Source organism: Pristiophorus japonicus, chromosome 9 (assembly GCF_044704955.1).
Source record: "Pristiophorus japonicus isolate sPriJap1 chromosome 9, sPriJap1.hap1, whole genome shotgun sequence".
Lineage (NCBI taxonomy): Eukaryota > Metazoa > Chordata > Chondrichthyes > Pristiophoridae > Pristiophorus > Pristiophorus japonicus.
Window position 1 is genome coordinate 165,019,837 of NC_091985.1, and position 17,700 is coordinate 165,037,536.

The 17,700-nt window shown below is 47.6% G+C and overlaps 1 protein-coding gene across 1 annotated transcript in view; it reads right to left on the reverse strand.

Annotated features, from left to right (window-relative positions):
• Nucleotides 1-17,700, reverse strand: part of LOC139273961 (visual system homeobox 1-like) — a 49,399-nt gene that overhangs the window by 24,888 nt on the left and 6,811 nt on the right. The window contains exons 3-6 of the mRNA XM_070891034.1: nucleotides 14,282-14,405; nucleotides 13,188-13,368; nucleotides 11,943-12,161; nucleotides 10,226-10,233 (exon numbers count right to left, since the gene is read on the reverse strand). Of these exons, the coding sequence (XP_070747135.1) occupies nucleotides 10,226-10,233; nucleotides 11,943-12,161; nucleotides 13,188-13,368; nucleotides 14,282-14,405 (532 nt within the window). The remainder of the gene's footprint in view (nucleotides 1-10,225; nucleotides 10,234-11,942; nucleotides 12,162-13,187; nucleotides 13,369-14,281; nucleotides 14,406-17,700) is intronic.

The window sequence follows — 17,700 nt, forward strand, 5'->3', positions numbered from 1 at the left end:
AATGGGCGGACCTTATTTATTGACCAATTTCGGGCCCTTAAGGTGATTGGCAAAAAAACCAAAGGCGACATGAGGAAGCACGTCTTTTCACAGCGAGTGGTTAGGATCTGGAATGCGTGGCCTGAAAGGATGGTGGAGGCAGAATCAATCATGACTTTCAAAAGGGAGTTGGATAAGTACCGTGTCATGTATTCAACCAACATTGTAATCCATGTATAAACTGACCTAAGTTGTACACCGTGAGAACACTGACCACTAGGTGGGAGACACTCCTAACCTGGACCTTCAGGTATAAAAGGGGAAGCTCCACCCACCTTCATCACTTGAGTGCTAAGGAATAAAGGACAGGTCACAGACTGACCTTCTCTCAAGCATGGGCCTCGTGTGCATTTATACTGTGTAGTAAGGACGTATCAATGGCGACAAGAAACTGGGATTTAAACCACGCGAGCATAGCCACTAGCAGAACAGACGAGAGGTACTGTGTTAAGGAATGGTTGGGACAGAGATTCAACATTGTTAAAGCAGCACACAGTTCTCCAGGCAGACAAGGGCAGTCAGGCATGCCCCAACATGTAGTCGAAACCAGAGGGGGAGTTCGACAGAGACAATGGCAAGCTGAACAGTGATTCACGCCATTGCAAGGGACAATGCGGCCGGTAATGAGGCCATCAACACCTGTTAATGGTGCACTCAAGGACAATAACAGGGGCAGTCAGGGACGATCGACTGGCAAGGGACCTTTTGTTTCAAACCGCAATTCATGCTGGAGGCGTGGAGGCATACATTCAGCCGGAGTTTGCAGAGATGAACAAAATACCTGCAGAAATTGCAGAAATGGACACTGGGGGAAATCGCTGGAAGCTGAAGTTCAGCGAGTTCATGTGGAGCACGTATACAGTTCATACACCAGGACGCCACCGATAATGATGAAAGTGCTCCTCAATGGCATCCCAGTATCAATGGAGTTAGACACGGGTGCCAGCCAGTCCCTGATGGGTATCAAACAGTTCGAAAAGTTGTGGGCATCTAAGGCCAGGAGGCCAAAAATGTTGCCGATTGTCGCACAGCTACGGACTTACACAAAGCAGATCATTCCGGTGCTAGGCAGCGCCACGGTAGTCGTGACCCACAAAGATTCGGAGAACAGGTTGCCACTGTGGATTGTCCCAGGGGACGGTCCCGCACTACTGGGGAGAAGTTGGCTTGCTGTCATGAACTGGAAATGGGGCGATGTCAATGCAATTTCCTCTGTGGAGCGAGTATCATGCTCACAGGTCCTGGACAAATTTGACTCATTATTTCAACCCGGCATTGGCACTTTCATGGGGGCCAAGGTAGTGATTCACATAAACCCGGACGCCAGACCAGTACACCACAAGGCCAGAGCGGTGCCATACGTGATGTGGGAAAAGATAGAAGGCGAATTGGACCGCCTGTTGAGGGAAGGCATCATCTCGCCAGTCGAATTCAGTGACTGGGCGAGCCCGATTGTGCCGGTGCTCAAGGCAGATGGGTCGGTCAGGATATGTGGCGATTACAAGGCCACCATCAATCGGGTGTCACTCCAAGACCAGTACCCACTACCGAGAGCGGAGGACCTCTTTGCGACGCTATCCGGTGGCAAACTTTTTTCAAAATTGGACCTGACCTCAGCTTACATGACCCAGGAGCTGGCGAGTGAGTCGAAGAAGCTGACCACCATCACGACACACAAGGGGTTGTTTGAGTACAACAGATGTCCGTTCGGGATTCGCTCAGCCGCCACGATCTTCCAACGAAATATGGAAAGCCTCCTCAAGTCGATTCCAGGGACGGTGGTTTTTCAGGACGACATCCTCATTACAGGTTACGATACTGAAGAACACCTCCACAGCCTGGAGGAGGTGCTACGCAGACTGGGCCGGGTAGGTCTGCAACTGAAAAAGGCGAAGTGCATCTTCCTAGCTCCAGAGGTAGAATTCCTGGGGATGAGGGTAGCAGCAGACGGGATCAGCCCTACTGCATCCAAGACGGAAGCGATCCAGAGAGCACCCAGACCCTGTAACACGATGGAGCTGCGTTCGTTCCTGGGGCTCCTGAACTATTTTGGTAACTTTCTTCCCAAATTGAGCACGCTGCTAGAGCCGCTACACATGCTCCTACGTAAAGGTCGCGAATGGGTCTGGGGGGACAGCCAGGAAAGGGCTTTTAATAGAGCACGCAATTTGTTATGTTCCAACAATCTGTTAACGCTATATGACCCATGTAAGAAACTTGTTTTAACGTGCGATGCGTCATCCTATGGTGTCGAGTGTGTGTTGCAGCATGTCAATGCTAAGGGTCAGTTACAGCCGGTAGCTTATGCCTCCAGGAGTCTGTCCCAGGCAGAAAGGGGCTACGGGATGGTAGAAAAGGAGGTGCTCGCATGTGTATATGCGGTAAAGAAAATGCACCAGTACCTGTTTGGCAGGAAATTTGAGCTGGAGAGAGATCACAAACCCCTAACGTCCCTTTTGGCCGACAACAAGGCCATAAATGCAAACGCATCGACCCGCATACAGAGGTGGGCACTCACGTTAGCTGCCTATGACTACACAATTCGGCACAGACCGGGCACCGAAAACTGCGCCGATGCACTCAGCAGGCTCCCACTAGCCACCACTGAGGGGGCAACCGAGCATGCTGCTGAGATGGTCATGGCTGTTGAAGTTTTTGGAAGCGAAGGCTCACCCGTGACAGTCCGTCAGATTAAAGTCTGGACAAATAGAGACTCGCTATTGTCCCTAGTCAAGAAATGTGTCCTGAATGGGGACTGGGCAGCCACGTAGAGGGCATGCCCTGAGAAATATAAACCATTTCACAGGCGCAAGGATGAACTCTCGATTCAGGCCGATTGCCTACTGTGGGGAAACCACGTAGTCATGCCCCAGATGGGCAGAGAGGTGTTCATCAGAGAACTCCACAATGGGCACCCGGGCATTGTCACGATGAAGGCAATTGCCAGGTCACACGTTTGGTGGCCAGGGATAGACGCAGATCTGGAACTTTGTGTTCGCAGGTGCAACACGTGTGCCCAGCTGGGCCATGCGCCCAGGGCAGCTCCCCTTAGCCCCTGGCCATGGCCCGCCAAACCTTGGTCACGCATCCATGTGGACTACGCAGGTCCTTTCATGGGGAAAATGTTTTTGGTTGTAGTAGACACCTACTCCAAATGGATCGAGTGTGACATTTTAAATTCAAGCACATCCTCTGCCACGGTAGAAAGTCTACGGGCAATGTTCGCCGCCCACGGTCTACCGGACATCTTGGTCAGCGACAATGGCCCGTGCTTCACAAGCACTGAATTCCAGGACTTCATGGCAGGCAATGGAATTAACCATGTTAGAACGGCACCGTTCAAGCCGGCCTCAAACGGCCAGGCAGAACGAGCAGTGCAGATAATCAAACAGGGGATGCTCAGATTCCAAGGGGGTTCCCTACAAACCCGCTTATCACGCCTCCTGTTGACCTATAGATCCCGACCACACTCGCTCACAGGGGTTCCACCCGCAGAGCTACTAATGAAAAGGACGCTCAAAACCCGATTATCCCTTATACACCCCACCATGAAAGAAATTGTCGAGAGCAGGCGCCAGTCACAATATCACTACCATGACAGGAATGCGAGGGCGCGATGTATTGATGTAAATGATCCTGTTTTTGTCCTCAACTATGCTGCAGGGCCCAAATGGCTCGCAGGCACTGTGGTTGCCAAAGAGGGAAATAGGATTCTGGTAGTTAAACTTACCAATGGACAAATCTGCCGCAAACATGTGGATCAAACAAAAAGGAGGTTCAGCAACCCCATAGAAGAAGCAGAGGAAGAACACGATATCGAGTTCACTCCACCACAGGTGACCGAACACCGGAACCAAAGGGAGGAGAGCCCAGTCACTGTGGGCAGTCCGGACAGGCCTGAGGCACTGCAAACAGCAGACACTCAGGCCAGCGCCCAACAACCGGAGCCCCAACTCAGGCGCTCTACAAGGGAGCGTAAACCACCAGAGAGACTCAACCTGTGATCCCAATAAGACTTTGGGGGGGAGGTGATGTCATGTATTCAACCAGCATTGTAACTCATGTATAAACTGACCTAAGTTGTACACCGTGAGAACACTGACCACTAGGTGGGAGACATTCCTAACCTGGACCTTCAGGTATAAAAGGGGAAGCTCCACCCACCTTCATCACTTGAGTGCTAAGGAATAAAGGACAGGTCACAGACTGACCTTCTCTCAAGCATGGGCCTCGTGTGCATTTATACTGTGTAGTAAGGATGTATCATACCGGAAGCAAAACACTTTGCAGGGCTATGGGGAAAGGGCGGGGAGTGGGACTCGCTGAAGCCCTCTTGCAGAGAGCCAGCATGAGTTCAATGGGCTGAATGGCCTCCTTCTGTGCTGTAACCATCCTATGACTCTAGATGGTTCCAGTTCCCTTGTTTTATCTAACATGGCTTTAATAAGCTCATTGTTGTACTTTTCCATTATCCTTAAATTTGTTTGTCTCATAGCAACCTTAGCAACTCTCAAGGCATTCATCCATCATGTTCTCTACGAATGTCATGTTGTTTTTTATTTGTTCATGGGATGTGGGCATCGCTGGCAAGGCCAGCATTTATTGCCCATCCCCAATTGCCCTTGAGAAGGTGGTGGTGATCCGCCTTCTTGAACCGCTACAGTCCGTGTGGTGAAGGTGCTCCCACAGTGCTGTTAGGGAGGGAGTTCCAGGATTTTGACCCAGCGACGATGAAGGAACGGCTGATATATTTCCAAGTCAGGATGGTGTGTAACTTGGAGGGAAACGTGAGGGTGGTGGTGCTCCCATGTGTCTGCTGCACTTGTCCTTCTAGATGGTAGTGGTCGCGGGTTTGGGAGGTGCTGCTGAAGAATCCTTGGCGAGTTGCTGCAGTGCATCTTGTAAATGGTACACACTGCAGCCACGGTGTGCCAGTGGTGGAGGGAGTGAATGTTTAAGGTGGTGGGTAGCGTGACGATCAAGCGGGCTGCTTTGTCCTGGATGGTGTCGAGCTTCTTGAGTGTTGTTGGAGTTGCACTCATCCAGGCAAGTGGAGAGTATTCCATCACACTCCTGACTTGTGCCTTGTAGATGGTGGAAAGGGTTTGGGGAGTCAGGAGATGAGACACTCACCACAGAATACCCAGCCTCTGACGTGCTCTTGTTGCAACAGTATTTATGTGGCTGGTCCAGTTAAGTTTCTGGTCAATGGTGACCACCGGGATGTTGATGGTAGGGGCTTCAACGAGGGGAATACCGTTGAATGTCAAGGGTGGTTGGTTAGACTCTCACTTGTTGGAGATGGTCATTGCCTGCCACTTGTATGCCACGAATGTTACTTGCCACTTATCAGCCCAAACCTCAATGTTATCCAGGTCTTGCTGCTTGTGGGCATGGACTGCTTCATTATCTGAGGAGTTGCGAATGGCACGGAGCACTGTGCAATCATCAGTGAACATCCCCACTTCTGACTTTATGATGGAGGGAAGGACATTGATGAAGCAACTGAAAATGGTTGGGCCTAGGACACTGCCTTGAGGAACTCCTGCAGTGATGTCCTGGGGCTGAGATGATTGGCCTCCAACAACCACAACCATCTTCCTTTGTGCTAGGCATGACTCCAGCCAGTGGAGCGATTTCCCATGATTCTCATTGACTTCAACTTTACTCGGGCTCCTGATGCCACACTTGGTCAAATGCTGCCTTGACGTCAAGGGCAGTCACTCTCACCTCACCTCATCTCACCTCTGGAATTCAGCTCTTTTGTCTAAGTTTGGACCAAGGCTGTAATGCGGTCTGGAGCCAAGTGATCCTGGCGGAACCCAAACTGAGCATCAGTGAGCAGGTTATTGGTAAGTGCCGCTTGATAGCACTGTCGACGACACCTTCCATCACTTTGCTGATGATTGAGAGTAGACTGATGCGGTGGTAATTGGTCGGATTGGATTTGTCCTGCTTTTTGTGGACAGGACATACCTGGACAGTTTTTCACATTGTCGGGTAGATGCCAGTGTTATAGCTGTACTGGAACAGCTTGGCTAGAGGCGCGGCTAGTTCTGGAGCACAAGCCTTCAGCACGACAGCGGGATGTTGTTGGGGTTCATAGCCTTTGCAGTTATCCTTAGCCATTTTCTATGTACGCCCCCTAACCCACTCCTCCCCCCCTGAAGGTATTAACCCCTCATGGGGTATGGTTTTGTCAGCAACAGTTGCCTTCAGGTCCCTCTCCCAAATGAACATTCTTTACGGGTGAACCCAGATGAGTTATTCCCAGGGGTTGAGGCAGAATATCAGAACTGCACCTGACATTCACACACTCATTCTTCCAGTAGAGGCCAGCGGCCATTGGACAGTGGTTATGAACAGAAATCATGGCAATTTTGCCGCTTGGCCCAACTCGGGGCACAGTGGTGCTCTTCGTGCCAACGCAACTGAGATCATATACTTGGTATACATCAGAGAAGCAAACCCAGGACCTTCTGGAGGTGGTCTACTTCACCTCCTCAGAGTTAATTGAACGGAGGAGTAGGATTTCCCTGTGACCCCACTATATCTTGCCAACTTGGCGAGGATGCAGAGGAGATTTCCCAGAATAGTACCAGGGATGAAGGACTTCAGTTATGCGGAGAGACTGGAGAAGCTGGGATTGCTCTCCTTAGAGCAGAGAAGGTTAAGGAGTTGGCAATACAGCCAGATAAGAGATGTTTTTACACAATCTATTGTTATGGCCTGGAAGCAGATTCAATAATAACTTGCAACAGAGAATTGGATATCTACTTTAAAAGGAAAAATTTGCAGGGCTGTGGGGAAAGGGCAGTGGAGTGGGACTAATTGGATAGCTCTTCCAAAAAGCCGGTACAGGCATGATAGGTTGAATGGCCTCCTTCTGTGCTGTGTGATTCTAATGTTGTTTTAATTCCTGCTTTCCTTATAGTGTTGATATCTCCACGATTACATCACTCATTAAAAGTTGGCACACAGGTGTAGCAGGCGGTGAAGAAGGCAAATGGCATGTTGGCCTTCATAGCTAGGGGATTTGAGTATAGGAGCAGGGAGGTCTTACTGCAGTTGTACAGGGCCTTGGTGAGGCCACACCTGGAATATTGTGTTCAGTTTTGGTCTCCTAATCTGAGGAATGACATTCTTGTTATTGAGGGAGTGCAGCAAAGGTTCACCAGACTGATTCCTGGGATGGCAGGACTGACATATGAAGACTGGATTGACCAGGCTTATATTCACTGGAATTTAGAAGAATGAGATGGGCTCTCATAGAAACATATAAAATTCTGACTGGATTGGACAGGTTAGATGCAGGAAGAATATTCCCGATGTTGGGGAAGTCCAGAACCAGGGGTGACAGTCTAAGGATATGGAGTAAGCCATTTAGGACCGAGATGAGGAGAAACTTCTTCGCTCAAGAGAATTGTGAACCTGTGGAATTCTCTACCACAGAAAGTTGTTGAAGCCACTTCGTTAAATATATTCAAAAGGGAGTTAGATGTGGCCCTTATGGCTGAAGAGATCAGTGGGTATGGAGAGAAAGCAGGAATGGGGTACTGAAATGCATGATCAGCCATGATCATATTGAATGGTGGTGCAGGCTCGAAGGGCCGAATGGCCTGCTCCTGCACCTATTTTCTATGTTTCTATTACTATCAATGCCACTCTGCAATCAGTGAGTATAACTCACATCCACGATTACTGAGTAAAAAGATGCAATGTTGTAATGAAAATGCAAATCAAATTTACTCAAAATTGAAAGTTTATTCTGCATCACACATCAGCATCTAAAACATAATAATAATTAAAGGAAAATAGATTACATATAAAGTTTTATATATCTATACAGCAAAAGTGCTTTCTGACAAACATGACAGGACCAAGACTGTTGGTCTAAAACCATGCCAGTGCCACAGATTTTTTTTGTTTGCCATAGAATAATTTATACTTTCTACTCTAAAGAATGTTCATCCGGAAGCATATTTTCACAGTCATACGTTATCTTAAATAAGTCATTATGGCTTATTAAACATTTTGTGAATTGTTTAGATACGATGCAGGCTGTGTTCTGGCCAACAATGGACAATTGGTCATAAAGTAGACACAAGTGTATACAACTACAGCTAGAAAGTCAACTCTAGATTTCAATTCTTTACATACTGCTGGTATATTGTAACTCGAAAGGGAGTCAAATCCTAATCCAAGCCAATCAGATTTGTGATGCTGGCATCAAGGATTTTATTGGGTGGTACAAACAAAGAGCCTCCGATTGCCTTGAAGGTCATGTAATGTAATGATACCTATTACTGCTATCATAACCTGAGCAGAACGCCTCTGCACCCCACCCCCGGCCACTGCCCACCTTCTGTTAGGCATGTTCTTGATCATCCAAATGTGGAATCATGGCAGCATACAGCACACAGGAGGCCATTCGGCCCATCGTGCCTGTGTCGGCCCTCTGAAAGACCTATCCAATTAGTCCCACCACCCCCGCTTTCACTACAGCCCTGTAGAAAAACAATAGATCCACTTCAATGGCATATCAATCCCCTGCAACATCTTTTATGGATACTTTCTTGATCTGCAGCAATGGTTTACTTATTAAGGACCAATGCCTTGCCTTCACATGTCAACTCCAGCCAACATGTTCCCCATTTGCCCCTGGGTTTTTATCATGTCCTTCCCGGCTGTAGGATTTTAGCCTGGCAGGCAGCAACTTCAGCCCTCATTCCTTTACTTTGCTCTCCAGCTATTCGGAGGCAATTATTCTTCCTATTGCCATACAGTAGAAGCAGCTCATCAGACAAGGTAAGGGAGGCACCATTCTCACCTATAGGGTTGCCAACTGCAGTTGGATGTATTCCTGGAGGTTTTAATCACATGACCTCCTGCATGCAACCACCCCGCTCCACACTCCTGCCATCGGTCGCTCGACACATCCATCCTCACACCGCCCCGCCTTCCCATGCCAATTGCGGAGTGAACAGACTCTTCATTCACCAACCAAATGATTACGGGCCGATGATTCTTGACTCTCAGTCAAACAGCCATTTTCCCTCCATCTCCAATATTTTTATAACTAATAAACAAAATGTTCAAAGAAAATGAACAAAACACACCATTTATTTAATGTCCCAGGTGTCGCTTGTCACAGTGACGTAGAGATCAATCTCCAATTCCTGGAGACTCCAGGACTACCCTGGAGGGTTGGCAACCCGACTCGCCTAGAATTGTTGGACTTGCAATGGCTGCAGAATGGCACACGCACAAAATGTACTGGAACAATTTCCGTGTTGGGAATATTCCGTGCGCAAGACTGCAACTAGCAGCCAAAAGATCATTTGCAAAAACTTATATTAGTTAGTGATTTTTTTTTCTTTCACCCTTTTAAGCTTCTCCTCGGGTGATGAGGCTCTGTTCCTGCAATGGGCCCACTGCCGCAGTGACAAGCCAGATTGGTTACAGCGTGTGCCTCACCTGCTCAGAAACAGACCACCAGCCGCCACTGTCAGACGGAAAGTGAACGGGCCCCCTTAAAATAGAACTATTGTTCCAGTCGAGGTATTTTCCCCCCTCTCCCCCTCTTGGCCTGGACAGGATGTACTGCAGCAACTCGCCAAGGCTTCTTCGGCAGCACCTCCCGAATCCGTGACCTCTACCACCTAGAAGGTGCATGTGCACACTATCGCCTCCAACCTCCCCTCTCAAGTCACACACCAAACTGCCTTGGAAGTATATCGCCGTTCCTTCATCATCCCTGGGTCGAAATCCTGGAACTCCCTCCCTAACAGCACTGTGGGAGCACCTTCACCACATTGAAGCAAACTCACCACCACCTTCTCAAGGAAAAGTAGGGATGGGCAATAAATGCCGGCCTTGCCAACGATGTCCACATCCTGGAATTAATGAAACACAATATTGCTTCCAATGGGCCATACTGGGAAAGTCAGGAGCTGAATGTGTGAGGAAGATCTCTTCATCCATCTCTCCATCTCTTGAAATTGCCCCAAGCGGTGAGATCTTTAGGATTATGGCTCTCAACAAAACATTAACAGGGACCACTGATCTAGAACAGCACAGAGTAATGCAAATATCCTTTTTTGTCTAAACAAAATGTGAAGTAACAAAACTTATAAAATAGACAGAATTTATCAAGTCTTCAGCAATCACATGAGTATTCACTCACAACGGAACCTAAAAATCGTTTACAATTGTCAAATATATTAATAGAAATAACTTTCAAAAAGACATCGGCAATGTATAACGTCCAACTCATCATTTATTTGCTGCTCAGTCTTAGGTCAGTTTGCAAAATGGGCTCATGGCCGGTGCGGAGCTTTGAAACAGGAATTGCTGGGAAAGATTTTAGCATTTTAGAGTATGTGCTGTTTAGGAACTCTGTGTATTCCATACAATTGAAAAGAAAGCAATGTTGTTCAGCATAATTATAATATTAGCCGGCTAGGAGAATGCTACAAGGCTGTAAAACGATCCCAGTTTAAATGCATTCAAAATCCTTTTGTGTTTTGTAAGGCATCAGAACCCAGAAATTATATTACACCTTAGCACCTATGCATTACCCACATCCAGCACCTATGCATTACCTACTGCATAATACCCTCAGCACCCATGCATTACCCACTGCACAACACACTCAGCACCCATGCATTACCCACTGCACAACACACTCAGCACCCATGCATTACCCACTGCATAACATACCCAGCGCCCATGCATTGCCTATTGCATAACACACCCAGCACCCATGCATTGCCTACCGTATTACTCACACCAACCTACATACTACCCTCTGTATATAATGCCCTAATCTTATGTTACCCTACGTAAACACCCTCCGCCCATGTGTCACTCTCTGATTGCGTCTTTCAGCCTATTTGTTACTTTCTTGGCAATACAGTCCACCCTATGGCCATTCCCTGTGCAGTTTACACAGAGTCGCAAATTTCAGTCTACATTTTACCCTCATTGCAACACACTCAAAGCAAACTCATTTTTTTCCAATGCCTCGTTTTTGTTGTTCACCCTTTCTCTGTAAACCATTCTCCAACCAAGAGGGCAGAGAGGCAACATACTCTCAGGCCGCTACCAATGTAACTCTTCAGTCAACAGCTTGGAGATACCCAGGAGAAAATTGAAGTGATGCCTCCTTCCTTGGGGAAGTAATTTGCATCTGATTTTACCCCTCCCATCCATCAGAGATTGGGGACTTATCATACAGGTGACTGCCGCCCCCTCCCACCACTGCAACGGACAATCCATGCTCGCACCAATTTGCTTCTTCAATGCCTCAGATATTACTCTTTTCATGCACACAATCTTCCATTTCGGTTTCTCCTGTCACTGCAGCTACCTGCTACCGTTCACATACATGTTTTCCACCTCACAAAGGCCATACATTTCCATTTGGTCTGGGATCGCCTCCCTCCAGATTCACGGGGGTGGGGCGGGGGGGGTGGGAAAGAGGGGAGGATGTGGAGAGGAAGCATTGCTCAGCAGTAAGACAAGGTGGGACGGAGATGAAACAGTGTTGTGCCATGATATGTTCTATCCTGCATATATTCCATTGGAACGCCCCTGCTTTACATCATACATTTATCAGGAGTAAACTACAATGCTATTTGTAGGTCATCGGTTTTAATGACCAATCAACCAATAGCAGCTCAATGGCAGAGGTAAATCAGTCGTCGCCCTCGTTTGCTGTGGTCACCCATGTGTTTTCACCACCGTAGGAACCGGATTTAAATGGGGCGAGTGCAGTTCCTTGATGAGGGAGACTGTTCCCTCGCCCTGGGCCCCATCTGTTCAGACAGTGACATTGTGACAATTTTAATGTTTCTTGGCTCCTCTATGTCTGTTCTCCATGTCTGGCAGCCTAGGAATACATCGCTTCGGACTGCTGTTCTTGCTCGAGGGTTTTTCTGTGCTGGAGAGGTCCAGGACCATGTTGTCTTCTTCAGCTGTGCTGGCACAGTTGGTTCCAGGCACCCGGTCTGTGCCCACACCAGTTTGCAATGCCTCGCCGATGCTCTCCACATAATCCTCTCCCACAGTTTCGACGCTTTTCGTTTTCAGTGTTGGGTCAACAGATTTTTTATGCATTCCTAGATTTGAATTAAAGGCTGGTTAGTGACAACCAACTCACTGTGATCTCTCTATTCTTCCCCCTTTCTTTATCTCCCCGCATATTTCAAATTTTACTAAATCATTCCAGTAGGTATTATAACAGTTCACAAGGTAGGCCTCTTACTTACTGAAAGAATAAAGAAAGACTTGGACTTATATAGCACCTTTCACGACCACGGGACGTCCCAAAGCGCTTTACAGCCAATGAAGTACTTTTGGAGGGTAGGCACTGTTGTAGGAAATTCTACTGGCTGTAGAATCTTTACAGCACAGAAGGAGGCCATTCAGCCTTTGAAAGAGTTATTCAATTAATCCCAATAACCTGCTCTTGCCCCACAGACCTGCAAATGTTTCCGTTTCAAGCATATATCCAATGAAATTCAACAGAGAAACTGCTCTTGAAACCCAGACAGAGGAAGTTCACAGGTGAAAGTGGTTTAAAATGAGTGCCCAATCAGAAGCCCCATGTAACGGTGATTTGCCTCTTTACTGATCTACATGGTCCATTACCTTCCTTATTGATCAAATGTCCAGCGTTCAGAACCAAGGACTGGGATCACAGCACCTTAAACAGGTAAACTATTTTTAAAGATTTAATCCCATCCCTGTTCACACTGTGATTTCAATGGGGATTCCTCTTTAAAGCAGAATTTCCATTGCACCTGGTTCCGCAGAAGAAATGTATTACCGCCCTCCCTGACATTCCTGACAATAAACTTTAGCGAGGTCTATACAAACGACAATGTTAAGGAAATCACACAGAATCCAACCAATTGTTCAGGTATTTGCTGCCATTTGGGCAATAATAATGGGGTGAAATTAGTCTAAGGCCAGAGCGCTAAATGGGCACCAGCGAATCAGCAGTCTGTTTTACATCCCACCATATTTCCTTTCCCAGAGTGTGAAACAGGCTGAAGATTCATTGTCACCCACTGGTGACCCGCTACAGCCCTGGAGCAATTCCACCTCCAGCCCCCACTCCCCAATAATCTGCAGTTGCTTACCGAGCAGCCAGGGGGCGCAAGATCCTACCAGGCCATTTTTGCCAGAGTTGAGTATGGATTCGGGCAGTGGGATGGAGTGCCGGACCATGGCTCCATATAGTCCGTACTCAGCCATCACGCTGCTCCTGCCCCAGCACTTTTCCCGCTTCCTCCACTTCGCTCTTCGGTTCTGAAACCACACCTGAGGGGAACATAAGAATTAGGACAAGGAGCAGGAGTAGGCCATTCGGGTCATGGGGCGGACAAACTTTATTAGCAGACTCTGAACTTCCACCACTACTGCATCGTGTTGAGGGCTCTCCGCGGTGGAGGCCGGCGCCTGTCTGCACGAATCTCTAGCCATTAGTGCCAAATGGACAGTCTTACTTGGCCTCCTCCCAAGGTCCTCCCACCATCGTCAATGCCAGTGTACAGCCATTTTGGTTAACTCCATGTGACATTAAGTGGCTGAGTGCATTGGACATAGCAAAGGAATCAGCCCAGGCTCAGTGGAACCGACCACAGGATGTCCCAAAGCACTTCACAGCCAATGAAGTACTTTTTCGAGTATAGTCACTGTCGTAATGTACGAAACGCAGCAGCCAATTTGCGCGCAGCAAGCTCCCGCAAACAGCAATGGGATAATGACCAGATCATCTGTTTGACGTGTTAGTTGATGGATACATATTGGCCAGGCCACCGGGTAGAACTGCCCTGCTCTTCTTTGAAATAATGCCATGGGATCTTTTACATCCATCTTAGAGGGCAGGCGGGACCTCGGTTTAGTGTCTCATCCGAAAGACAGCTCTTCAGACAGTGCGGCGCTCCCTCAGCATTGCACTAGGAGTGTAAACCCAGATTTTGTGCTCAAGTCTCTGGAGTGGGGCTTGAACCCACAACCTTCAGAGGCGAGAGTGCTACCCACTGAGCCACAGCTGACACCTAAACACAGCTATTAGTGAGGAAAATAATTTTGTATTATCATTTTAATTCCCATTTTAGATTTCAAGTGATTAGTGTTGAGCAATTGCATCCAATTAGACCATAACTGAGAAGTTATGTGTGCGCGGTAACCTATTTCTGGATGGTACGGGATAACCTGTTTGTGAATTTACCTGTATTCGGTCCTCAGCGAGCTCGGTCTTCATAGCCAGCATTTCTCTGGCATACACGTCTGGGTAATGAGCTTCGTTAAAAGATTTCTCCAGTTCCTCCAACTGGTGAGCCGTGAACACGGTCCTGTGGCAAGTAAAGATTAGACATATTGGTCACACACAAGGAAATAAAGTAGTAAATCTTGCATTTATATAGCACCTTTCATGACCTCAGGATGTCCCAAAGCACTTTACAGCCAAGTGCTGTAATTCTGAAGTGTAGCCACTGTAGTAATGTAGGAACATTAGAAACAGGAGGAGGCCATTCAGCCCTTCAGGCTTGTTCCGCCATTCCACTAGATCATGGCTGATCTGAACCTCAACTTCATTTTCCCATCTTTGCTCCATATCTCTTGATACCCTTAGCTAATAAAAATACATATTCACACACACATTTGGCATCATCGCTCCTTGTGGCGGTGAGGTAGGGGGGGCGGAGGGAGGGGGAGGGGGAGTGAAATTGGTCCTGAGCGATCACGCGAAACAGGCGATAGCAAACCGCCCAGCCCATGTTGCTGCCCGCCCCATTGAAATCAATGACAAAAGAATCTCAGGCACTGTGGGCCCAAGTTTCCACAGGATAAAAAACGGGCGCCCCTCCGAGCTGGGCGCCCGTTTTTCGCGCCTAAAACGGCGCCAGAAAAAAAACGCGCTATTCTCGAGCGCTTTGCAGCTCCTTGTCTGTTTGGCGCGGCGCCCAGGGGGGCGGAGCCTACACTCGCGCCGATTTTGTAAGTGGGAGGGGGCGGGTACTATTTAAATTAGTTTTTTTCCTGCCGGCAACGCTGCGCGTGCGCGTTGGAGCGTTCGCGCATGCTCAGTGTGAAAAAATACATTGGCACTCGGCCATTTTTGTAGTTCTTTGTAGCTGTTTAATTTTTGAACATTTTTTAATAAAATCACATTGCCATCAGCACATCAGCACTGAGGCTACCCTTCTCACTGTCTCCTTCCCCTCCCGACCCTCAACGGCAACAAACGGCTGTCTCCTTCCCCTCCCTCCCCTCCACAACAACAACCCGCTGTCTCCTTCCCCTCCCTCCCCTCCATGGCAACAAACGGCTGTCTCCTTCCCCTCCCTCCCCTCCGCGGCAACAAACCGCTGTCTCCTTCCCCTCCCTCCCCTCTGCGGCAACAAACCGCTGTCTCCTTCCCCTCCCTCCCCTCTGCGGCAACAAACCGCTGTCTCCTTCCCCTCCCTCCCCTCCACAACAACAAACAGTTTTCTCCCCCCCCCCCCCACTCAGCGGCACGAATGGCTTTCTCCCCCCTCTCCCGCTCAGCTGCAATGAACGGCTGCAGAATTCTCCCAGGCTGAAGCACTTTCACACAGGTAGGAAGATGGTTTATTTAATCTTTTCTTTGCTTATAAATGTTTATTCAGGTTGGATTTATTTGTATAATATTTGTAGAAGTATAAATAAGGATTTATTGTAGAATTTAATGAGTTCCCTTCTCCCCCACTCCCCCCCGCCACCTCGTTCTGGACGCCTAATTTGTAACCTGCGCCTGATTTTTTAATGTGTAGAACAGGTTTTTTCAGTTCTACAAAAATCTTCACTTGCTCCATTCTACTTTAGTTTGGAGTACGTTTTCACTGTGGAAACTTTCAAATCAGGCGTCAGTGGCCGGACACGCCCCCTTTTGAAGAAAAAATTCTGTTCCAAAGTAGAACTGTTCTACCTGACTAGAACTGCAGAAAAAAAAATGTGGAGAATTACGATTTCTAAGATAGTCCGTTCTCCACCAGTTGCTCCTAAAAATCAGGCGCAAATCATGTGGAAACTTGGGCCCCGTGTAACATGTGCTGCCAATTCACCCATTTCGCACTGTCCTCCGATGCCAATTTCACCCCGCATTAAATCCCTGTGAAAGGTCAGATCACAAGGAGGCCAAATACCCAGGAATGGGGTGCAGAATATGTTGTGTAATTGTTAAACAGCCTTCACATGCTAGAGGCTCATTAATTTTGTATAGTCATTTTAATTCCCTGTTTGGACTTCAAGTGATTCGTGTTAAGCAATCGCGTCCCTCGAGACCATAACTGTGTGTGCGCGCGCGCGCAAGTCCCAGTAACTCCATTTCTGGATGGTGTGGGATGTGAGCAACACCATGTTAGCCCTCGACGCCAATGATGACTCGTGTGAAAGGCAGTCACATTAAACTGCTTTGCTCCAGGCTTTCTGTCTCATATTGCTATATATCGATACATTGAAATGGTGGCATTCTCCAAAGTAACCATCGCTTTTAATGTACATACTGTCCATTTCAAATTGGTTCTATATATAAAATAATCTCTGGAATATTGACCTTTATTGCAAAGGGGATGGAGTATAAAAGCAGGAAAGTCTTGCTACAGCTATATAAGGTATTGGTGAGGCCACACCTGGAACACTGCGTGCAGTTTTGGTATCCATATTTACGAAAGGATATACTTGCTTTGGAGGCAGTTCAGAGAAGGTTCACTAAGTTGATTCTGGGGATGAGGGGGTTGACTTATGAGGAAAGGTTGAGTAGGTTGGGCCTCTACTCATTGGAATTCAGATGAATGAGAGGTGACCTTATCGAAACGTAGAAGATTATGAGGGGGCTTGACAAGGTGGATGCAGAGAGGATGTTTCCACTGATAGGGGAGACTAGAACTAGAGGGCATAATCTTAGAATAAGGGGCCACCCATTTAAAACTGAGATGAGGAGAAATTTCTTCTCTCAGAGGGTTGTAAATCTGTGGAATTCGCTGCCTCAGAGAGCTGTGGAAGCTGGGACATTGAATAAATTTAAGACAGAAATAGACAGTTTCTTAAATGATAAAGGGAATAAGGGGATATGGGGAGCGGGCAGGGAAGTGGAGCTGAATCCATGATCGGATCAGCCATGATCTTATTAAATGGCGGAGCAGGCTCGAGAGGCCGTATGGCCTACTCCTGTTCCTATTTCTTATGTTCTTATGTTCTAACATAGGAAGACTTCAGAACTTTCAAACTTTTTAAGTCCCAAATTTTGAATATTAAGGGAATCAAGGGATCTGGGGACAGTGGGTTGAGGTAGAAGATCAGCCATGATCGTATTGAAAAGCGGAGCAGGCTCGAGGGGCTGAATGCTGCTAATTCTTATGTTCTTATGTAATAGCAGGAAAGGGAGAAGACCACAGCTTTAGCTTTAGTCCATAATGAACATCTAAACCTATAAGACATATCAGGCATCAGCAAAATTAATTATGTTATCAACAGGCTAAAACAATTCAAAGCTCTCAAACTCGGAGAAATTATCTGTTTCCTCCAATTATCTTCCATTTTTCACCATCTCCCCCCCACTGCCAGACAGCACTGACTCTAGCTGGGGTTATGTTTGGTCCCGATGCACAGCACTGACAGTGTGTG